Here is a 24,456-nt window from a genome sequence, read left to right as displayed (position 1 = left end):
GACTGCGCCCGGCCTCTTCTCAGCATTCTTATACATTGTATTCTCAAAACTTAAATCTGTTTGAAAAGCTATTGATTGAGTTTGAGGTGTGTTTTAATTTCATAGGGCCAGGCAAATCATAGAAAACCAAATTTTTTTTCCTATCCAGATATGCTCTAAATACCTGTCTTTTGAATTAACACCTGTGGATTGTCCTGTTGTCAGGACAGCTACATTACATTCTTTTTTTGCATGTGATTTTAATTGTAGACCTTGTTGGAAAGTGTGTGAATATAGTAAGATCTCTGTCTCTGCATGTCTTTAAGTGTGTCTCTCAGTGGTTATTTTGCAGAGACGGAACAGCACGGATTTGGAGATTTGAGCAGTTAGAATGGAGGAGCATTTTATTGGATATTAGGCTGAACTAGAATACATTCAGGGTAAGTTGAGATCTGTTACATTGTGTAGCAAAGAATAACATGTACTTTTTCTGTTGCTCAGAGCATTGACCACCTTCTTAGGTGTTGCATTTAAAAGCTTCCACAAGTAAAAAAGATAAAATTGACTCAAGTACATTAAGAGTGGAAATTGTACTTTTCTATGGATAGCATTTTTGAAAAATTTTAAAAGCAACTTAGAGCCAAGGCTGGGAAATAGGGTAAGCAAACATACTTTATTGTTAAGGTTAAAAAAAAAATTGAGCTCCAGCCTGGGCGACAGAGTGAGACTCTGTCTAAAAGTAAAAGTCATGGATTTTACTTTAGAATTTGTTTCCTAATTTTAACTTTGCACTTTTTCATACCAGTTTTTCTGAGAAATGTTTCCACATTTTGTCTTTTGGAAATCATGTCTGCTTTATTTCTATTAAAAATTTTTTTTTTTTCTGAGACAGGGTCTCACTGTGTCGCCCAAGCTGGAGTGCAGCGGTATGCTCGTGCCTCACTTCAGCCTTGACATCCTGGCCTCAAGCAGTACCCCCTTCTCAGCCTTCCGAGTATTTGGGACTATGAGCATGAGCCATCACGCCTGGCTAATTTTTATGTTTATTTTTTTGTAGTGACTATTATTCAGGCTGGTCTCAAACTCCTGGGCTCAAGTGATCCTCTCACCTCTGCCTTCCAAATGCTTTGTTTTTAATAGAAATTGACTTATATTCTCTGCTGTAGCTCAAAGAATTGTATTGCATTTTCAAGATAAATTTGATCTTATTTTTGTGGAATTATCTGTGATGGAGAATGAAAAGTATATATACTGGAAATTTGATAACCCTTGTTTATAAACAAATTAAAAAATTTTATATATGACAATGTTACATCTCAGTATGAAAGTGAGTACTGTCAATCCTTGATTAGTTGAAATAATGAAAGGGAATGGGGGTGAAGATAATTTAAAATCAATTTCACCTATTATTGTTTTATTAAGCAAAATAGAAACATCAGTGTCAAAACTGGAATGAAAATTTTTAAATGAGACTGAAAACTGTTTAGTTTTCTTGCTGACACACTCCATCCATGAAGGGGACTTTTCCTGTAATTTTCTTCATGAGAAAATATCTTCTCATTTTAAGTTTTCTTGTTTTCAAATCTTGAAAAACAAGAGTCTTTTGTATGTAGGAATTGATTGATCTGTTTATTTTAGTGTTTTAATATTGGCATATCAACTTGATGAAATGCAACATACCTGTTAGTAAATTCAAAGTTATTAATTTGTGGCTGGGCGTGGTGGCTCACGCCTGTATTCCTACCACTTTGGGAGGCTGAGGCAGGCAGATCGCCTGAGGTCAGGATATCGAGACCAGCCTGGCCAACATGGTGAAACCCTGCCTCTACTAAAAAAAAATACAAAAATTAGCTGGAGATGGTGGCATGTGCCTGTAATCCCAGCTACTCGGGAGGCTAAAGCAGGAGAATCACTTGAACCTAGGACACAGAGGTTGCAGTGAGCCCAGATGGAGCCACTACACCCCAGCCTGGGTGACAGAGCTGGACGCCGCCTCAAAAAAAAAAAAAACAAAACAAAAAACCTAAGTTATTAATTCGAAAGCCTTTTAGCTTAAAGTGAAGAATGGAGTCTTTGCCTTTATTCCACTTTACTTTTTTTTTTTTTTTTTTTTTGGAGACAGAGTCTCGCTCTGTCGGGAGTGGTGCGATCTGGGCTCACTGCAAGCTCTGCCTCTTGGATTCACTCCATTCTCCTGCCTCAGCTTCCCGAGTAGCTGGGACTCCAGGCGCCTGCCACACGCCCGGCTAATTTTTTTTGTATTTTTAGTAGAGACGGGATTTCACTATGTTAGCCAGGATGGTCTCAATCTCCTGACCTCGTGATCCACTCACCTTGACCTCCCAACGTGCTGGGATTACAGGCGTAAGCCGCTGTGCCCGGCCTCCATTTTACTTCTTAATATTATTCTACCCTCAACACCAATCAATCTAGTTAGAATTATTCTCTCTTCTGTGTGTGTTTTCTTTTGTAGTTACGTAGATAGCTGTTTTATAGCACTCATATTTTTATAGCTGTATTCTTTTCTTTTTTTGTTTTTTTTTTTTTGAGACGGAGTGGCACGATCTCAGCTCATTGTAAGCTCAGCCTCCCGGGATCAAGCGATTCTCCTGCCTCAGCCTCCTGGGTAGCTGGGATTACGGGCACCCGTCACTACGCCCAGCTAATTTTTGTACTTTTTGTAGAGGCATGATTTCACCCTGTTGACCAGGTTGGTCTGGAACTCCTGACCTCAAGTGATCTGCCCACCTTGGCCTCTCAGAAGTGCTGGGATTACAGGCATGATGAGCCACTGTGCCCGGCCTTTGTTAATTAAAACATGTTAGATGCTTGTATTTTTTTTTTTTTTTTTGAGACAGAGTCTTGCTCTGTCACCCAGGCAGGAGTGCAGTGGTGCAATCTTGGCTCACTGTAAGCTCCACCTCCTGGGTTCACGCCATCCTCCTGCCTCAGCCTCCCTAGTAGTTGGGACTACAGGCGCCTGCCACCACGCCTGGCTAATTTTGTTTTTGTTTTTTGTTTTCGTATTTTTAGTAGAGATGGGGTTTCACCGTGTCAGCCAGGATGGTCTCGATCTCCTGACCTCATTACCCGCCTGCTTCGGCCTCTCAAAATGCTGGGATTACAGGCGTGAGCCACCGTGCCTGGCTGATGCTTGTAATTTCTTAAAACATATTCTATTATTTCAGTACCTTTAGGCCTTCCCTACCTCACTGTTGACTGCTATAATACAGAGACCCTTTGCATATAGCTTTTTTTTTTTTGAGACCTAGTCTTGCTCTGTCACCCAGGCTGGGTGCAATGGTGCGGTCTTGGCTCACTGCAGACTCTGCCTCCCAGGTTCAAACGATTCTCCTGCCTCAGCCTTCTGAGTAGCTGGGAATACAAGTGTGTACTACCACACCAGGCTGATTTTTGTATTTTTAGTAGAGATGGGATTTCACCATGTTGGCCAGGCTGATCTCAAACTGCTGATCTCGTGATTTGCCTGCCTTGGTCTCCCAAGATGCTGGGATTATAGTCGTGAGCCACTGCTCCTGGCCCTCCATAACACTTTTATAAAGGATGAAAAACATTCCAGGCATGTGTATCCAAGACCATTCTTGCCAAGGGGCCTATAGGAGTAGACTGTAGGAAAGTTGTATAAAGAGATGAGAATAGGCCGGGCGCGGTGGCTCAAGCCTGTAATCCCAGCACTTTGGGAGGCCGAGGCGGGTGGATCACAAGGTCAGGAGATCGAGACTATCCTGGCTAACATGGTGAAACCCCGTCTCTACTAAAAATACAAAAAACTAGCCGGGCGCGGTAGCGGGCACCTTTAGTCCCAGCTACTTGGGAGGCTGAGGCGGGAGAATGGCGTGAACCCGGGGGGCGGAGCTTGCAGTGAGCCGAGATCGGGCCACTGCACTCTAGCCTGGGAGACACAGTGAGACTCCGTCTCAAAAAAAAAAAAAAAAAAAAAAAAAAAGATGAGAATAGTCCCATTTGCAGTTCAGATTGAACGTCTGTGTGTCAGTTATTTTTCTAAACATTGGGGATATGAATATGAGTTAACTTATTTTTGTGTTCCTAAAATTTTTTTGTCTTCTATGGAGAGAAACAGTTGAAAGTAAGTGTTAGCAATAGATTTGTATTCAGAGGAAGGAAATAATAGGAAAGAAATAGGGAGAAAAAGCATTGCTTTCATAAGCAGTAGTGGTGTCCTAAAATCTGCGCTTATTCAGTCTCTGTACTATTTCTAAATTATCCCTTCTTCAGGTTTTGCCCTAAACTGTTTCTAGAAAATCTGTTCTGGGTCAGTTGTGATGAACTCACTGTAGGGTTGACGAGATAGGCACATGGGTTGGATTTCTTTATTTTTGTATTGATGAAGGATTGTATACATTGTATAGCCGACCATCTAAATAAGTTTACATGTTGTGTATTTTTTTGTTAGGGATTTATCTTCGGAAGAGGAAAGGTTTATGAAACCTAAAGTAACAATGATAGCTTGGAATCAGAATGATAGCATTGTTGTCACAGCTGTGAATGATCACGTCCTCAAAGTGTGGAATTCTTACACTGGACAACTGCTTCATAACTTACTGGTAGGTAGTTTCTGGTACAGTGTAACAAATAAGATTTTTTGAACTATGATTTTAATTTTTAAGCTATAAAAATATACTGAACAAGTTTCTTTCATGTAAACTATGAAATGATTAGAAATTTTTATAATTATAAATTATTGTCTAATACAATTTTAAAAGTATATGCTGTAACAGTATGTATTTTTAAATTTTCAAGTTGTAACTTGTAAACCCTCCTTAATGTTACGATTTTGTTAAAGGGACATGCTGATGAAGTATTTGTTCTGGAGACGCATCCCTTTGATTCCAGAATTATGTTATCTGCAGGACACGATGGCAGCATATTTATATGGGATATTACAAAAGGTACCAAGATGAAACATTATTTTAATATGGTAAGTGAAGTGAGATGTACCTTGATACATGCTTGAATTTGTTTAGAGTGTTTGGGTTACAAGGCTTAGCCAGAAATTGATCTGCTTGTTTTGGCAGTGTGTTTTTACAAATCAGCATATTCAAAGCCTGCTAAATATTTGACAGTTACATGTATATACATACATACGTGAAATTCTCTGTATGACTGATTTATATGAGGGAGACATTTTTAAGTTACTTGTTCAGCATTTTGTGTGCCTGTATGTGTTTAAATTGGTAAAATTATGGCAATTATAAAAACTTTTTCACTACTTGAATTTATTGAAATATTTGATAACGAATAGAAATATAAAAGTGGTAACATAAAATAATAAAATGACATTATTAATATTCAATATTAACCAAATATTACAGTATTTGATTACTGGATTTTTAGTAACCCTGGGCTGGGTGTGGTGACTCTGAACTTCCAGCACTTTGGGAGGCTGAGGCAGGAGGATTGCTTGAGCCTAGGAGTTCAACACCAGCCTGGGCAATGTAGTGAGACACTCTCTTAAAAAAGAAAACTCCCAAGATGGTTGATCTAGAAATAAAACATTATTAGATTTTCCTAACCTTTTTCTTTTTGCACAGGTATATTCTTTAAAAAAAAAAATAGAAAAAAAGTTTGCATACGTGTATTCTAGAACCAAATGAGGATACTACTGTATGTTTTTAGAACTTCTTCACTTAATCATAATTATAGTTACTAATCAGGAAATTTAACATTTATAAAATAGCATTATCTAGTCAGGTCTATATTCAAATTTTTTTGTGTTGTCTCAGTAACATCTTTTTAGATAAATTTTGCTCCGTGGACCAGAATCCAGTTCAAGCTCATGCATTGTGTTTAAGTGGTTGTATCTTTCTAGTTTTCTTTTTTTTCTTTTCTTTTCTATTTTTTTTCTTTTTGAGACGGAGTCTCGCTCTATCGCCCAGGCTGGAGTGCAGTGGCGCGATCTCAGCTCACTGCAAGCTCTGCCTCCCGGGTTCACGCCATTCTCCTGCCTTAGCCTCTCAAGTAGCTGGAACTACAGGCACCCACCACCACGCCTGGCTAATTTTTTTGTATTTTTTAGTAGAGACGGGGTTTCACTGTGTTAGCCAGGATGGTCTTGATCTCCTGACTTCTTGATCTGCCCGCCTTGGCCTCCCAAAGTGCTGGGATTACAGACGTGAGCCACTGCGCCCGGCCTCTAGTTTTCTTTAATTATCATCAGGCCCCTCTCAGCCTTTTTTGTTTTTCCTCTTTATTGGCCTTTAACTTTTGTTGAATATTAGCAAGTATTATTACAGAGTGTCCTCAGTTTTGTCTGATATTTTTTCATGATTAGATTGTTACAGTTTTTTAAATGAAGTAAAACATAAATGATATTGTGTCCTTCATGAATCATGTTAGGAGGCACGTGGTGTTTATTTGTCCCCTTATTATGGTGATAATTTTCTGTTTTTTTTTTTTTTGGAGATGGAGTTCTGCTTGTTCCCCAGGCTGGAGTGCAGTGGTGTGATCTGGGCTCACTGCAACCTCCACCTCCTGGGTTCAAGCGATTCTCCTGCCTCAGCCTCCCGAGTAGCTGGGATTACAGGCACCTGCCACCACACCCAGCTAATTTTTTGTATTTTTAGTAGAGACAAGGTTTCACCATGTTGGCCAGGCTGGTCTTGAACTCCTGACTTCAGGTGATCACCTGCCTTGGCCTCCCAATATAATTATTGAACTAATTTTTTTACTAGCTCTTTTGAGACTAATCTAAATAACCTGTTTCTTATTAAATTTTTACCCACAAATATTGGATCCATTGAAGATTTTCCAGTGGCATCATTCCTTCCATATTTATTAGTTGGCATCTTTGCGTACAGTGGTATTTTTTTTTTCTCCTCCAACTTTTAAGTTCAGGGGCTACCTGCTATGTGCAGGATGTGCAGGTTGGTTACATGGGTAAATGTGCTTGCACGTAGTTTTGTAATCTTATTTCATGTAAAAATCTTTTTTTGAAATTTTTACTTTTAAAGAATTTTTGGATGTATTTTTGAGTATAAATTCATCCTGTCTCAGAAGAAAGTTAACTTTTACACAATTTCTATTGTTGAGTACTTAAGTGGTTTCTAAAATATGTATGACACTTTGAATAGCCTTGTACATGATTATTTCCCTGAGATAAATTCTGAAGGAATTATTGTGTAAAAGGGTTTTAGCATTTTTAAGGCTTTATATGTGTGAGACATTTTGTGAGTTTACTCTTCAGCTTATACTGAGTTACAATTCAAAGTGTACTTTTTTTTTTTTTTGAGACAGAGTCTCGCTCTGTCACCCAGGCTGGAGTGCAGTGGCGCGATCTCAGCTTACTGCAGGCTCCGCCTGCCGGGTTCATGCTATTCTCTCACCTCAACTTCCTGAGTAGCTGGGATTACGGGTGCCTGCCACCACGCCCTGCTCATTTTGTTTTTGTATTTTCAGTAGAGATGGGATTTCACCGTGTTAGCCAGGATGGTCTCAATCTCCTGATCTTGTGATTGCCTGCCTTGGCCTTCCAAAGTGCTGGGATGACAGGCGTGAGCCACTGTGCCTGGCCTGTGTAATGTATTTTAGATGCAGTGTAGTAGCATCCTGTTGATGAATTCTTAGACCTTTGAGTCTCAGGTTCTTAGACCTTTGATTAAATGCATTCTAAAACATTTCAAATAGTATGACCAAAGTACAAATACACGATTAGGCATCTCTGAAAGCTCTGTTTCTGTGTGTTCAAATTATTGGAAAAAGAACTAAGCATTCTCGGACAATTTTTCTATCGTTTTAAAATCCATAGGATAACATCTATTACCTTAACTATCCTTTGAAACTCAGAACTAATATTACATCCTGAATTTAACTCCTCAAAACAAAAACTACATTAATTTAGGCTTTAAGCAGAATATTAGCGGAAAAATTCTATGCCAAAGAATAATCTGAGAAAACTTTACGTGGGCAACAATAATCTTTCCAGTTGCATAGCGAACATTGGCCTTGTTTATTGACATTTCCTTACTGCTCAGCTGAGAGGCTCATAATTCCTAATTCTAGATAAACTAAATAGAGTTGTCAGTTACTAATAGCAACAATATTTCATGAATACATAATAAACTTTAATGTGACATTTTTCTCCAGACACAGTTGCAGGTTGCATTTTGTCAGGAATCATTGTATAGGACGCTTCAAATTACAAGTGAATCCCCGTTTTCCTTGCTCTGCTTAAATAGGTTTGCCCACTTGAGAAAACTTTCATCTCAGCAAGTATTCTTTTGGTGCAGTTAAGTCCACGTGTACGACGGGAAGAGTTGCTGCCACCATCTTCAGCTTGCCAGCTTTGAGATTTTGCCACTCCCTCTCCACCAGTGTCTGCTTTAACTGACTGACGGTCCCAGGCCAGGGATGCAAAGTGGTACACAGGCGCAGGTTGTGCTGTGGCACAGGTGGCTCCTGGAAGGACCATGTGGATGAATCTGTGTTCCTATGTTTTAATGATCAGTTGGAGGAAAAAAATATATATATACAGAAACACAATTTTTTCCTTTTTTTTTTTTTTTTTGAGACGGAGTCTCGCTGTGTGGCCCAGGCTGGAGTGCAGTGGCGCGATCTCGGCTCACTGCAAGCTCCACCTCCCGGGTTCACGCCATTCTCCCGCCTCAGCCTCTGAGTAGCTGGGACTACAGGTGCCCGCCACCACGCCCGGCTAGTTTTTTGTATTTTTAGTAGAGATGGGGTTTCACCATGTTAGCCAGGATGATCTCGATCTCCTGACCTTGTGATCCACCCGCCTCGGCCTCCCAAAGTGCTGGGATTACAGGCTTGAGCCACCGCGCCCGGCCTCCTTTTTATGTTAAGAGAATATGAATTAATATGCACATCTTATTCAGCAATCCTCTGAATATCCGAGTAACTTTATTTTTTCCACGTTCGATAATTGGCATCCATTCATGCGCAGCAATAGTGAGGTATCACTATTCAAGCAGTGACTTATTTGGGTGTGGACGTGAGTTTGTTCTGGCACTTGCTGAGCAGATGTCTCATTTTTCCAACACAGAACACACAACGTTTAGTTACTGGAAAGTTAAAGGTGCAGACAACAAACATGTATAGCTCTACCCTGCAGAGTTAAACAAATAACTAACAACTATAAATTGATAGTATTAAACTAATAGACTTTACAGTTTAAAAGGAAGAATAAAACAGTATAAAAATAATCTATTTAAGGTTACACTCATGATAGATTTAGAGCATCCTTTCTGAAATCTCTGGTAGTTTGAAGTTCAGGTAATTGTGACTGTGGGCTTTTCCATATATAGGCTTGAGATCTGGCAGCATTGCCAAATTTTGCATGGTGCTTAGTCATCTTGGTGAGCTGAAGTAGAGCCCTCCTTAAAATCTAGGAAAGTGTTCATTTTAGTTCACGAATACCAAATTTTCTTAATCTTCATTCATTTATCTTGTAGCTTATTATCCTTTTATTATATATAAGACAAAAATTTATGAAATTATTTATAAGAAGTAAAAGAAGCCTTCACTTTGGATTGGGTTGTTAGCTTTCATTTGAGCACTTGGAGAACTGATGCTTAGAAGAACTTTGAAGACCTTTTTCTAGGCTAGTTATATCTAAAATGAATTTTATTTTTTGGGACTAGCGATTGATGTATATGCTTAATGAAACATTTGTTTTTATTTTTATTTTACAGAGTCTCACTCTGTCACCCAGGCTGGAGTGCAGTGGAGTACAGTGGTGCAGTCTTGGCTCACTGCAACCCCTGCCTCCTGGGTTCAAACGATTCTTGTGTTTCAGCCTCCCGAGTAGCTGGGACTACAGACGCACACCACCATGCCTGGCTAATTTTTTGTATTTTTAGTAGAGACAGGGTTTCACCATGTTGCCCACGGTGGACTCGAACTCCTGTGCTCAGGCAATCTACCTGCTTCCACCTCATAAAATGCTGGGATTACAGGTGTGAGGCACCATGCCAGGCTGAAACATTTGTTTTTAAATTTTTTTTTCAGAAGGGTTATATTGTCACAGGTTATCCACATTAAACAAGTTTACATAGCAAATCACTTGCATAGAATTGGTCCTAACTTTTTTCTCTTTGTGTTTCCTAGATTGAAGGACAAGGACATGGAGCTGTGTTTGACTGTAAGTTTTCACAGGATGGAGAGCATTTTGCCTGTACAGATTCTCATGGGCATCTTCTGATATTTGGTTTTGGATGCAGCAAGCCATATGAAAAGGTCATTTTTAATACTTTGTTGTCGCATGCAAGTAGTAGTTATGAGCTGACAGTTTAGCTGACTGATTTGATTTCCTTGTTTTTCTAGTTTTAATTAACTGTTTAACATTTGTTTCCTTTAATATGTATGAACCTTAAAATGTCATCCTGTGAACTTCATTTTTCTAGATTCCTGATCAGATGTTCTTCCATACTGACTATCGACCACTTATTAGAGATTCTAATAATTATGTCTTAGATGAGCAAACTCAGCAGGCTCCTCATCTTATGCCTCCACCATTCTTGGTAGATGTAGATGGAAATCCTCATCCAACCAAGTATCAGAGATTAGTACCAGGCCGAGAAAATTCCGCAGATGAACATTTGATTCCACAGCTGGGCTATGTGGCAACAAGTAAGTGCAGTCCTTTGTTTTTTTTTTTTTTTTTTTGTTTAGTTGTACGTGAATATCTTAAAGTATAATATAAAGAATTTCCTTCCCTTTAGATCCCCCAGTTATTAATATTTTGCAATATTTGTTTTATCTTTTTTTTATCTGTGTATTGTTTTGAACCATTTAACTTCTGGACCTCATGCACCATTTACCTCTAAATAAGAACAACATTTTCTTACATAACCATAGACACTTATGACAGTTAGGACATTTTACATTCAAATAATATCAAATCTGTAGTGTATATCCAAAAATTTCCAGTTATTCTAATAATGTCTGTTTATAGCTTTTAAAATTCTCCCAATTTGGGACCACATATGAAATATGAAATTTAGTTGTCATAGTTCCTTCATTTCCTTTAATCTGTAGCAGGTTGTCGGTTTTTGACTTCCATGATATTGATGTATTTGAAGATTATAGGTCAGGAATTTTGTAGAAGGCCTCAATCTGGGTTTGTCTGCTTCCTCTTGGTTAGGTTCCAGTTATGCATTTTTGACAGAATACAACATAAATGATGTTCTAGTCTTAATAGAGCATCCGGTCAGGATGCTTATGATTGTGGTTTGTCTAATTACTGGTAATGTTGTTTTTGAACCCTTGGTTAATGTGGTGTTTGCCAAGTTTCTTCACTATAAACTTAATATTTTTCTCTTTATAATTAATGGTAATTTGTGGGGAGGTATGTCAATAACCTGTTCATTGTCAAACTTTACACTCAAGTTTTAGGACCCATTGATGAGTTTTGCCTGAATCAGTTGTTACTGTGAATACTGCAAAGTGGTTATTTTCTAACTTTATCATTGTTCCGTCATTGTGTCATATGTATCATTGCATATGACTGTCTATTGCTCACCCCTTTATTTATTGATGAGGCTCATTACATTTTAGTATGGGCTTCTGTCTGTGGTTAGTGGGTTATATTATTCACATAATCCTTAGGTTTGACTCTCAGAGCCTTTTGAAACTGTCCTTTCCCAAGTCCCTTATACTTTTTCAGTCACTTCTTTCCTTTTCTGGATGTAGGGTGTTCCAGGTTTGTCTTGTACTTTTCTCTGTCATAGCCAAGTGCCAAGTTCTTTTTTGTGTTAATAGCAGGGCAGCGTTTCTCTACAGATATTAAAGAAAAAATGCTATTTGTGTTTTTGAGGATTGTGTTTTTGAGGATGAGGATTTATTGAAACTAAATCACCAGCTACATATAAAGTTAAAACCTAATGTAGATTACTATATGCTGGCTATTTCAAATGTTATTTTTTATTACTTTTATTGAAGTGTACTTTATATACAAAATTCACCAATTTTAAGTGTACAATTCAAGAGTGTGTGTGTGTGTGTGTGTGTGTGTGTGTGTGTGTTTATTTTTTGAGGCAGGGTCTTACTCGTTTGCCCAGGCTGGAGTGCAGTGGTGCGATCTTGGTTGACTGCAGCCTCTGGCCTCCCAGGGTCAAGTGATCCTCCTCCCTCAGCCTCCTGAGTAGCTGGGACTGTAGGCGTGTGCCAATACATCTGGCTAACTTTTGTATTTTTAGTAGAGACAGGGTTTTGCCATGTTTCCCAGGCTGTCAAATATGTTTTGACAGATGTTAAATAATCAAGTAACCACCACCACAATCAAGATATAAAACATTTATACCGCCCCCAAAAGTCCCCAGGACCTGTTTGGAATCAGTCCTCTCCTTTCTCTCAGTCCCTTGTAAACAGCGTTATATTTTCTGTCACTTTAATTTTGTCCTTTAAGAGGGTTTTATATACAAAGTGTAATCTTTTTTTTTTTTTTTTTTTTTTTTTTTAGGAGACAGAGTCTTGCTCTGTTGGCAGGCTGGAGTGCAGTTGCACAATCTTGGCTCACTGCAACCTCCACCTCCTGGGTTCAAGTGGTTCTCCTACTTCAGCCTCCTGAGTAGCTGGGACTATAGGCGTGTGCTACCACACCCAACTAATTTTTGTATTTTTAGTAGAGATGGGGTTTCGCCATGTTGACCAGGATGGTCTTGATCTCTTGACCTCATGATCTGCCTGCCTCGGCCTCCCAAAGTGCTAGGATTACAGGCGTGAGCCACCGCGCTTGGCCACAAAGTGTAATCTTTTGTGTCTGGCTTCTTTGACTTAGTATGGTGCTTTTGAGATTCCTTAGTGTTGTTGCATGTATCAGTAGTTTGTTCCTGTTTATTCATTGGGGCAGATAGTGCCCCATGAAATAGATGGGTATATCATCATTTGTTTTTGCATTCACTGATGGTTAAAGGTTTGTTTCCAGTTTGGGGCTATCATCCAGATTGAAACATCCAACTGTCACGTGGAATTTGTCATTTCTCTCTTGAGTTTACTCAGTTCTTTATGTATTTTAAAGCTCATTCATTAGGTGCATACACATTTTGGATTGCTTGTCTTCTGGATGAAATAATTCTTTTCTCATGAAATGTTTCTCTGTATTTCTGAAAATATTTTTTGTTTTGAAGAGTCTTGTTTCATATTAATATAGCCAATTCAACTTCTTTTGGATCAGTATTGTCATGGTATATCTTTTGTCAATTCTTCCAGCTGATCTGTGTCTTTATATATCAAATTTGATAACTTGTCTTTTAATTGGGATTTAAGTATTAAGTACTCTATTAAGTGTAGAGTGTTTACACTTAAATGTTCATATAGTATGGGTTCGAACATAGAGTATTCCTATTTGTTCCCTCTATATTCTTTTCGTTCTTTGTGCCTTTTTCCTTTTTCTTTTTTTCTTCTTCTTTGGGATTGGTGATTTTTTTGTGTTCCATATGACCTCCACTAATTTCTTATTAGCAATACCTGTTTATTTGTATGTAATGATTGCTTTAGGGCAGAAATTGTCAATGTGTGGTTTGCAGGCCCATAGGTGTATCTGCAACCTTTTATGGAGTCTGCAAGGTCACAGCCATCTTCATAACAATACTGAGATATTTATTTTTTTATAGTGTTGACATTTGTACTGATGGATCACAGGTGGGTAGAAATAAACTTCTGGCAGTGTAGCACAAATCTTGGTTGTGGCACCAAAATAATAGGAGTTATTATATCCTTTACTGCTCTGCATTTGAATACATGTCTTTTTAATATTCTAGATATTAAAACTGGAAGTGTGCATAAAGCACTTCTGCTGTGTATTCTGGCTCCTGGGAACTTGAACTATTTTCTGCCCTGTGGGAACTCTGCAAATTTTTTGCGCAACTGCTTTTTTATGTTTTCCCCTCAGTAGTGGAGTTCTACCCCATGCGTACACATATCAGTATTTAATTAAAAAAAATTTTTTTTGAGACAGAGTCTTGCTCTGTTGTCCAGGCTGGAGTTCGTTGGTGTGATCTTGGCTTATCTCGGGTTCAAGCAGTTTCCCTGCCTCAGCTTCCCAAGTAGCTGGGACTGCAGGTGTGCGCCACCACTCCAGGCTAATTTTTGTATTTTTAGTAGAGATGAGGTTTTACCATGCTGACCAGTCTGGTCTTGAACTCCTGATCTCAGGTAATCTGCCCGCCTCAGCCTCCCAAAGTGCAGGGATTACAGGCGTGAGCCACCATGCCCAGCCATGTATCAGTATTTAGTCAGATAATTGATGGGACCTCACTACAGATCTCTGGAGCTTTGTGTGCAGTTCACTCTCCTCTGATATTCAGTCCTGCGTATTTTAACTTTCCTCTTCCAGCAAACTCTCATCTCTGTCTCCTCAACTCAGTTAGATCTGTGGATGCTGTTTGGGTTCTCTCTTTTGTTCTGTAACTTGGAGACTACCTCCAGACAGTAATCTGGAGCAATCAAAGGGTTTGTCTCCATTGTTCCCCTTCTCTCAGGGATCACAGTCTTGTGCTGCCTGTTGTGCAATGTCTGAAAGCTTTTGTTTTATGTATATTTTTTCCAGTATTGTAGTTGTTTATGGCAGAAGGCCACTTCCTCTATCAGTTAAGCTTTCATGGGTAGAACCCTCTTTCAGTATTTCAGTATCGATTGTATTATTCCATAGAGACAGTTAACATTGTGATATTTGAGAAGTTAACAGTTAAGTGTTCTGTGCTATGAAAGAAAAGTTAAGCTGAGTGCAGTGGCTCACGCCTATAATCTTAGCACTTTGGGAGGCTGAGGCAGGCGGATTGCTTGAGCTCAGGAGTTCGAGACCAGCCTGGGCAATATAGCAAGACCTTGTCTCTACCAAAAAGAAAAAAAAAGGAAAGCTATATAGACTTAGGTTATTTTGGTTTATGACGATTAGAAATCTTCTTTGCCGTTTTCCCTTTAGTATCATGTTGTAATCTTAGAAATTTTGTGTTATAAGCAATTCTAATTAAAGTCTTCTTATCTTTTTAGATTAAGGCTCTACTGCCTTTTCAACTCATTTTTTGAGAGTGATAAAAAGTTACTGATTTTTAAAGACAAAGTTAATATGAGATACGACATTTAGCTCTTTTAAGTTCTTCATGGGTTTCCATAATAAAACAAAGACATTATCAGTAATATGCAAGGGAGTCTTAGTTAGCAGAATGGAAATGTGACCCCCCTTGCCCATCCCATAATACTATATGAGGTTTCGCAGTTTCTCTGTATGTTTTTATGGTGGCAAGTTATATTTTTGCATTCCTTTTGATTATTACCTTATTAATCTCCTTTATTTTTTATTTAATTATTTATTTATCTATCTATTTATTTATTTATTTATTTGAGATGCAGTTTGACTCTGTCACCCAGGCTGGAGTGCAGTGGCATGATCTTGGCTCACTGCAACCTTTGCCTCCTGGGTTCAGGCAGTTCTCTAGACTCAGCCTCCCGAGTAGCTGTGATTAACAGGTGTGCGCCACCAGGCCTGGCTAATTTTTTTTGTATTTTCAGTAGAGACTGATCTTGAACTCTTGACCTCAAGTGATCCACTTGCCTTGGCCTCCAAAAGTGGTGGGATTACAGGTGAGAGCCACCACGCCCCAGCTGTAATCCCAGCACTTAGGGAGATTGAGGTGGGCCGATCACGAGGTCAGGAGATCGAGACCATCCTGGCTAACATGGTGAAACCCCATCTCTACTAAAAAAAAAAAAAAAAAAATTAGCCAGACATGGTGGCGCCCGCCTGTAGTCCCAGCTAGTCGGGAGGTTGAGGCAGGAGGATGGCCTGAACCTGGGAGGCGGAGCTTGCAGTAAGCCGAAATGGCGCCACTACACTCTAGCCTGGGCAAAAAGAGTGAAACTCCATCTCAAAAAATTTCTGTACTTGAAGTAAGAATTGATGGGTACTAACTATGCTAAAAACATACCTAAGAAAGTAATTTGAGATTAGTAGGAGAGGCTTATGTAATGACCACCATCAATTTCACTGTTCTCCGAGGACTCTTGGGGCAGGGGGAGAGCTAAAGTTGTCTGTTGAAGGCTTAAAAAAGGTCTTACCTCCCTTATTTCCCCTTTCTTAAGACATAGAGAAGAAATTAAATCTCAGGGATTTTCTTGACATTGAAAATGACCCATAGTTGCTCTGTTCCAGTTAGAGACTCTGGGGAATAAGATTTTAGTGAAATATATCGAGTATAGTGAGGGGCATTAGTGTGGAAACAGCATAATAAAGTTTTACAGAAACATGTTTCCATGTTTCCACTTGCAGGAATTTCAGAGGCTGCTTTGAGGTTTTCGTAGTATTTAGTCCTCTACAGGAAGACTTCTGTTGGCTTTGAATCTTTTCTCTGACTTCTTGGTGACCATGTAGAGTATCTTTTTAAACTGGTTATTTTTCAAAAATGGGAATTCTGACCATTGTTAATGTATTTTAATTTGTACCCTAACTAAATTTTGTTTTCTGCTTTTATATGATTATATACTAAATAATTGAATTTGTAGGTGATGGAGAGGTAATTGAACAAATTATAAGCCTGCAAACCAATGATAATGATGAACGCAGCCCAGAATCGAGTATTCTTGATGGAATGATAAGACAGTTGCAGCAGCAGCAAGATCAGAGAATGGGAGCCGATCAGGATACTACTCCAAGAGGACTTTCAAATGGTGAAGAAACACCCCGGAGAGGTAATAGATAATGATAAATATTTTACCTGAATATGGCTGCATTGAAATTAAAGAGTAAATGAAGTCTTTGTCACGTACATGCAATGTGAGAAACTTGGGTAAACATTGTATTTTTACAGCTTAATTAGTAGTCTGAAGGTGGCTTTATGAGGTGTAAGGTGATGTAGTAACAAATGGGTATTTGAGTTTCAAGTACTGCTGAAGCCTTTTGTGCTGTAAATATACAGTATTTACAAAATTGTATTAAATAGGAGCGAATAACAAATTGCTTTTTAAAATAAAAACATAGTTCTAGCTTTTCTTTGCTTTAACATTGGTAATTTTTGAAAAACTGTATTGGGTAGAGTATGATTTTTCTTATTGAATCAGAAAGTTTGAAAACTTAATGAGTTTTCAGTGTTGAGTCCTTAATAGTGCAGTGTAGAAGTAAATACAGAACAATCGCCAGTCTCCTCTAATTTCCGCTATTTACTTTGTTTCTAGTCCAATGTTATTTAAAAGTTTCGTTATTCATTTAAAATAGTACTTTTTTCTCTTAGACTTAGAGCGTAAGACTTTATTTTTTTATTTTGGAAAGGTTGGAAGAAGGATACTATGAACACCCATATATTTTTTACCTAGATTCCTTATATTACTATACTTGCCTTAGCTTTTTTTGTGTGTATGTGTGCACACACACATTCCTCTATGTTTTTCTGAAGCGTTTGAGAGTAAGACTTGTGACACTTTATACCTTAATGCTTCATCTTGTATCATCCAAGAACTAGAGATACTCTCTTACATAACCATAATACAGCGATCACATTCAATAAGCTGAATATAATTGTTGATATAGCACTGCTATCTAATTTTGAGTCCTTACTTACACTTCCCAGTTGTCTCAATAACTTATCCTTCCTCATGCCTGTTTTTAGAAAAATTTAGAATTTAATGAAACCCTGCTCATTACATTTTAGGATTATGTATTTTATTTTATTTTATTTTTTTGAGACAGAGTCTCTCTGTGTCGCCCAGCCTGGAGTGCAGTGGCTGGATCTCAGCTCACTGCAAGTTCCACCTCCCAGGTTTACGCCATTCTCCTGCCTCAGCCTCCCGAGTAGCTGGGACTACAGGCGCCCGCCACCTCGCCTGGCTAGTTTTTTGTATTTTTTAGTAGAGACGGGGTTTCACCGTGTTAGCCAGGATGGTCTCGATCTCCTGACCTCGTGATCCACCTGTCTCGGCCTCCCAAAGTGCTGGGATTACAGGCTTGAGCCACCGCGCCCAACCTGTGTCTTTTAATCCTGAAAAGTTTCCTCAGAGCACTGGTACTTTGGAAAGATTCGGGCCCGTTGTTTTTACAAGATTGCTCTCAATTTGGATTTGTCTGATTATTTCCTCATAACTGGATTCAGGTTAAACATTTAGACAGGAATACTGAATAGTTGATACTATGTCCTCAGTCTGTCATGGCAAGAGGCACAAGATACATAAACGCATTCTTCTGCGCCTACTGTATTGCCTGAACAATATATTCTAGAAATCCGTATCAGTTCACAGAATTCAGAATTCTTCATCCTTTTTTTTTTTATTACAGGTTCGTACTCCTCCTCTGTGTGGAGTAACTAATCTTTGTAATCTCTTTATGGGCATTTAGGTTGTTTCTTATACTTTGCTGTTATAAGTGATGTGATAAATAGCTTTATGCATGTTTTCAAATTGTTGGAGAATAACGCTATGACTTGGGCAGTTAAATTTGGAATTTATATTTCTCATTTCAAAAATGTTTCTTCAATGTATAGTATTTTAATATAAATGCTTGGTTTACTAGTGGGGCATTTAATGCCATTTGAAGTTGGTGACGCATAGTGTGTTCTCTGATGCACATTGGTACATGTGTGATTGGTAAATACAGTGTGGTACATAGAAGAGTGCAGAAGTTGCATTCACTTGTGGATTTTCCCTAGGCAAGAAGAGCTGGCATGGCTGGAGTACAGCTCTATAGCTTCCCACAAGAATCAATATAACCCTCAGGTTTTCTGTTGTGTTAGTAGCAGGAGCCCCTTCACCTTGTATTGTAAGAAAATAAGCACTTTGTCTGGGACTTCCTCCTCAGAGGCTGGTCTCTGTGGCTTCCAGCTCATGGGAGGTTGCTCAGCCTCCTATACCCACCTTAACAGCAGCCCCTCAGGCTCAGAGCTTCACTGTTGTCTTCATTGCCTCATCACCCGCTTGCCCAGCTCTAGTTTAAGCACGGCTGGCATTAACCCACAACATTTTATTTGTTTGACTTTTTAATAACCATCTTGACAGCTACTTGCCTTGGTGGCTCAGATTATCTCTTGAGAATCATGAGTATCATGATTACTGTTGTAAGACCACCTTGATTTCAGATACCTGTCTTCAGTTCAAAAAGACATTTTTTTAGTGTGCAATTTTGAAGACGGCACAGTTTTTAGGAATGCATATATAATGTAAAATGTACATTTTATTTCTGAAAGTCTAGTAAAAATTGAAATTTAGGTTTAATAGTTAATGTTTGTTCAGTATTCTACATTTTGATCTTAGTCATGTTAAGATTTTGTCAGGCTGAGTGTGGTGACTCATGCCTATAATCCCAGCACTTTGGGAAGCCATGGTGGGAGGATTGCTTGAGGCCAGGAGTTTGAGACTAGCCTGGGCAACATAGTGAGACCTTGTCTGTACAGAAAATTAATTTAAAAAAGATTTTTCTCACAAAGTGTTTTCAGTAGATACTTCTCTTAGTTCTTTATTTTTGGTGGGCATCTTAGGTGAACGTGTGCTTGTTACATGCTAAATGTATATTAGTTTAAAAGTGTATTGGAATCACTTCCTGATCATTTTTTCCTAGGTTTTAGAAGACTGAGCTTAGACATTCAGTCCCCTCCAAATATTGGTCTGCGTCGTAGTGGACAAGTTGAAGGTGTTCGTCAGATGCATCAAAATGCTCCACGCAGTCAGATTGCTACAGAACGTGACCTGCAGGCTTGGAAACGAAGAGTGGTTGTACCAGAGGTACCACTAGGCATATTTAGGTTTGTTTTAGGATATCTATTTATAATGTTTCTGTCTGTGAAAATATATTCATATGGTTATTTACACATTCTGTATTCCATTAATTGTGTAAATAATTGTATAAATATTTTAGTAATGAGTGGAAATCTTACTATTAAATTGTGGTAGGAAAATGTCAAAATTATTCTCTAATGTTTTTACTATGTTAAAGGTTTTCAGAGCCAGTCTCGTTTCGTTTCTTTTTTTTTTTGAGACGGAGTTTCGCTCTTGTTGCCCAGGCTGGAGTGCAGTGGCGTGATCTTGGCTCACTGCAACTTCCGCTTCCTGGGATCATGTGATTCCCTGCCTCAGCCTCCCGAGTAGCTGGGATTACAGGCTCCCACCACCACGCCCAGTTAATGTTTTATATTTGTAGTAGAGACAGTGTTTCACTATGTTGACCAGGCTGGTCTCGAACTCCTGACCTCAGGCGATCCGCCTGCCTCAGTCTCCCAAAGTGCTGGGATTATAGGTGTGAGCCGCCGCGCCCGGCTTTGTCCTTTTTTATCCATACACACACACAAACCCACTTTTGTCCTTTCAGTATTATTTTGAAAGAAATCCTAGATGTAATATTATTTTTGTCCATAAGCATATTAGTGTGTATTTCTAAAAGGTAAGAAATTTAAAAATGTATAAAATAATGCCGTTACCATACCTTATAAAAACCATACCTTGGTTTCTCAGTATAACCAAATATCCAGGCTGTGTTCCGGTTGTTTCAGGTGTCATAAATGTTTTCAGTTTTTTGCAAGACTGCTTCATAAATGATAATTCTATTAGAAGGCGCACATAAATAGCCTCTTTTTGTGATGTTAGCAGCTATCAATGCTTAATGTGTAGATCATTAATTTATTAGCTGTTATAAAATCATGATTTTTAACTCTATGAAAACTTCTTCATTTATTATCTTGGACACTTCTAAAAATCTACCCAAGTATACTTAATTATCCAGTAGCAAAGTTTGTATAGGAAAGGCAGAGTAGATGCTTATTTCGCTTTAAAATAAAGATTTATTCCTTTTCATTATTCAGCAACGACCAGTTTGTGTGTGTGTGTGTGTTTTAATGTATAAATCAAATAGCTGGGGTTTAACTTACTTCTGGTATTCTTTATTGATTTTTAAATTATCTGTTTTCTAGCTATGAGGAGCCTCTTTTCAAGGCTCCCTATCCTTTCAAAATGACTAGTAGTTTTCCATAGCATCCTTACTATGAGACAGGGGAAGGTATTATAGTTCATCTTGTAAATTTTTTGACCTATATCTGAAATTAGTCTTTTAAGCAGCCCTATTTTCTTTGAGACAGAGTTGCTTTCGTCGTCCAGGCTGGAGTGCAATGGCACGATCTTGGTTCACCACAACGTCTGCCTCTGGGTTCAAGTGATTCTCCTGCCTCAGCCTCCCAAGTAGCTGGGACTACAGGCATGTGCCACCATGCCTGGCTAATTTTGTATTTTTAGTAGAGATGGGGTTTCTCCATGTTGGTCAGGCTGGTCTCGCACTCCCAACCTCAGGTGATCCGCCTGCCTTGGCCTCCCAAAGTGCTGGGATTACAGGTGTGAGCCACCACGCCCAGCCTAAGAAATGATATTTTATATTGCTTCTAGGCCTTTTGGCTAAGATCAAGTGTAGAAATGATATTTTGTAATTATAATATGGACAGTAGTTTGGTGCTGAGTTGTAATGTACTGATTTGAGTTATTGAAATGGAAGCAGCAGATACTTTTTTCAATGATATCTAAAATGTTTCAGTATTTTCTCATATTTGTGTCTCATAATAACTTAATAGCTTGAAGATAATTTTATAAATTTATCTTTGTGTTTTTATATGTTTAACCAGAAGAGTTTCAGTGAATGCTGGAGTGGTATTAGATAGTACTTATATATTGTTCTGTGAATTTGGGAAGGACTAGAAAACAGTGAAAAGCAAAATGTGGAACTGTGATGAGAAATACAAAAAATCAATGTGTATATAGTATGCTATAATAAAGTTTTAAATTGGCATCTAAGTCTTATGGTCATCAGGACCAAAACTGTCATTTTGGGATGCTTTTTATCAAAACCAAGGGAAGCAAACAGGTGTCGAGAGAAAGACTTGAAAAATTAGTTTCTTAAACACACAAGCATTTATTTTCTTATCTGAAGGAAGACTAGAAATAATCTAAGGCTGGAATAGTGGTTCCACAGTTAATCAGAAACTGAGACTCCTGTATTTCTTATCTCCATCATGGAGCTTGGCTTCTAGTCTTTTTTTTTTTTTTTTTTGAGACAGAGTTTTGCTTTTGTCACCCAGGCTGGAGTGCAATGGCATGATCTCGGCTCACTGCAACCTCTGCCTCCTGGGCGCAAGCGATTCTCTTGCCTCAGCCTCCAGAGTAGCTGGGACTACAGTCATGGGTCACCACACCGGCTAATTTTGTATTTTCAGTAGAGATGGGGTTTCACCATGTTGGCCAGGCTGGTCTCAAACTCCTGACTTAAGGTGATACACCTGCCTTGGCCTCCCAAAGTTCTGGGATTACAGGCATGAACCACTGCATGCAGCGTTGGCTTCTAGTCTTAAGGTCACCGCATAGTCCAAGATAGCTGCTGAAGCTGTAGCCGTTACCTATCTGTATTTGTGATGTAGGTTGAGATTTAGAACAAAAGAAGAAAGATGTTCATATGTCAGAAAGGACGTTTCTAGCCAAGGAAACTTGCTTTAAGTACCCACGTGGCATTTCTGCTTATAACTCATTGACCAGAATGTTGTCACTCGACCATACTAAGCTAAGGAGGACAGTAGGTAACACAGTGTCTATTTAAAGCAGCAAAGAGCCTGGATAAAAATTGGGATTGTGTTTCTAAGGAAGAAAAGGAGAATGGCGGCTAGCTCTCTGCCATAATATAATTTTCATAAAAAAGAACATAGCTTTTTCTAGCATTTTCTTCTAAAATAAAGCTCATGTGAGATTTTATAAAGGCGATACTTGATTGAGATGTGGTGATCATTGCCCATGGCAACAGTTCCAATAGTGGAAACAAGGGTGAATTTTGCATAACTGTATGTTAGGATATCATTTGATAAGGATCAAGAGTATTTAAAAATTTGATTTCTGACTATAAAAGTTTGTGTCTGTTGTGAAAAATTTAGGTAATAGATATAAAAGCATAAAGGTAAAAGACAGCTGTGCAGAGCTATGAGCATATAATGTTGCTTACCAGTAAAAGTAATTCTTTTTGTGCCTGGGATTCAGGCACGTAGGTTTTTTTTTTTTTTTTTGAGATGGAGTTCTGCTTTTGTTGCCTGGGCTGGAGTGTAATGGCGCAATCCTGGCTCACTGCAACCTCCATCTCCCGGGTTCAAGCGATTCTCCTGCCTCAGCCTCCAGAGTAGCTGGCATGCCCAGCTAATTTTTTGTACTTTTGGTAGAGACGGGGTTTCACCATGTTGGCCAGGCTGGTCGTGAACTCCTGACCTCAGGTGATCCACGCGCCTTGGCCTCCCAAAGTGCCAGGATTACAGGCGTGGGCCACTGTGTTTGGCCATATAAAGATTCTTTTAGGCCGGTCTGTGGGCTTTAGTGCGTGCTGTGGGCTGTGTGAGTGTGGGCTGTCAGGCGTACTTAGAGAAAAATGCAGTTTTCTTAAAAATCAGTTTTTGTCCTTACAGCATTCACTCTTACACTCTGTCGAGTGTCTAGTTGTATCTTGGAGCATGGCCAAGATTTCAGTATTAAACCTTTTTCCTTTGAGTTGTTAAAGTAAACAAAAACATAAAAGCCACGTGCTTTTAATAATGTTCCAGTTGGAGAAAAGGGACAATCAGTCTTTTCCAGAGAAGAAAAATGATTTTTAGTACCTTCTTCTTGGTGGCAGGTCCTTTGCTTTGAAATTGGTCACAATAACATAATCTTTTTGTTGTATCATGTGAGTGAAATATAGGTGATTAGAAAAACCAGTAACATTGTAATTCTTGTTTTCTGTAAATTATCAAGCATAGCTTGAATAAATGTGGAGAAGGCAGACTCTGTGCTTATTTTTTCTTTAGAGAAAGGAATTGCAATCTTGGAAAATCATAAAGACGTTTTGAAAAGCTATTATGGGAGATACTGTTTGAATTGGTCCTAATAGGACCAGTCAGAAAACAAATGAATGAGTATTTTTGCCTCAAATATGAAAAATAGGTCCTTCTAATGGCCTCTGAGATTTTATTTATATTAATATAAATTTTTAACAAGTTTTGTTTTAACTTTAGAGATTTTGTGTATTTTTAAAGTATATAAACTTATGATTTATAGAATCAAACTGGTTTTTGTTCTTTATATCCTTTAGTTATCCATCAGTTCAGTAGTTAATATAACTGGGTATTTAAATTTGTAGGAAGCTGGAAGACTTCCGATTAGAGAAAGGTGAAGAGGAAAGAAATCTTTATATAATAGGAAGAAAAAGAAAGACACTTCAGCTCTCACATAAGGTAACCTAATTCTGTTTTCTTAGCAAATTAGAAATTAAATTGAAATTTAGAGTTTTCTTTTTGATTTATAAAACTCAGTAACTTTCATCTGAAGTGGAGTATTTCTTGCTTAAGGTTTTCTGTTTGGGATTTAAAATAGTAGACTTAAGTAAGGTTATACAGCTGTTGGAAAGGAGTAGTTTGAAAACTTGAGAAAAAATGCCTAGTGCCTAACAATGGTATTGAGTTCTTAGTTACTAAATTATTTGATTCTGAATTTTCGTTTGGTTCTTTTTTTTTAGGG

The 24,456-nt window shown here is 38.4% G+C and overlaps 1 protein-coding gene across 3 annotated transcripts in view; it reads left to right on the top strand.

The window, feature by feature from the left end:
* BRWD1 (bromodomain and WD repeat domain containing 1) overlaps nucleotides 1–24,456 on the top strand; it is a 134,498-nt gene that overhangs the window by 42,492 nt on the left and 67,550 nt on the right. Inside the window, 12 exon segments of one of the 3 annotated variants that reach the window (NM_001169085.1) lie at nucleotides 310–311; nucleotides 313–325; nucleotides 328–394; nucleotides 397–400; nucleotides 403–419; nucleotides 4,415–4,565; nucleotides 4,805–4,939; nucleotides 10,084–10,212; nucleotides 10,380–10,605; nucleotides 16,477–16,662; nucleotides 19,514–19,697; nucleotides 24,080–24,173. In NM_001169085.1, the coding sequence (NP_001162556.1) occupies nucleotides 310–311; nucleotides 313–325; nucleotides 328–394; nucleotides 397–400; nucleotides 403–419; nucleotides 4,415–4,565; nucleotides 4,805–4,939; nucleotides 10,084–10,212; nucleotides 10,380–10,605; nucleotides 16,477–16,662; nucleotides 19,514–19,697; nucleotides 24,080–24,173 (1,208 nt within the window). 3 annotated transcript variants of the gene reach the window in all.

This window comes from Papio anubis, chromosome 4 (assembly GCF_008728515.1).
Source record: "Papio anubis isolate 15944 chromosome 4, Panubis1.0, whole genome shotgun sequence".
In the NCBI taxonomy this organism is placed as follows: Eukaryota; Metazoa; Chordata; class Mammalia; order Primates; family Cercopithecidae; genus Papio; species Papio anubis.
This window is presented reverse-complemented; position numbering and strand designations above follow the sequence as displayed.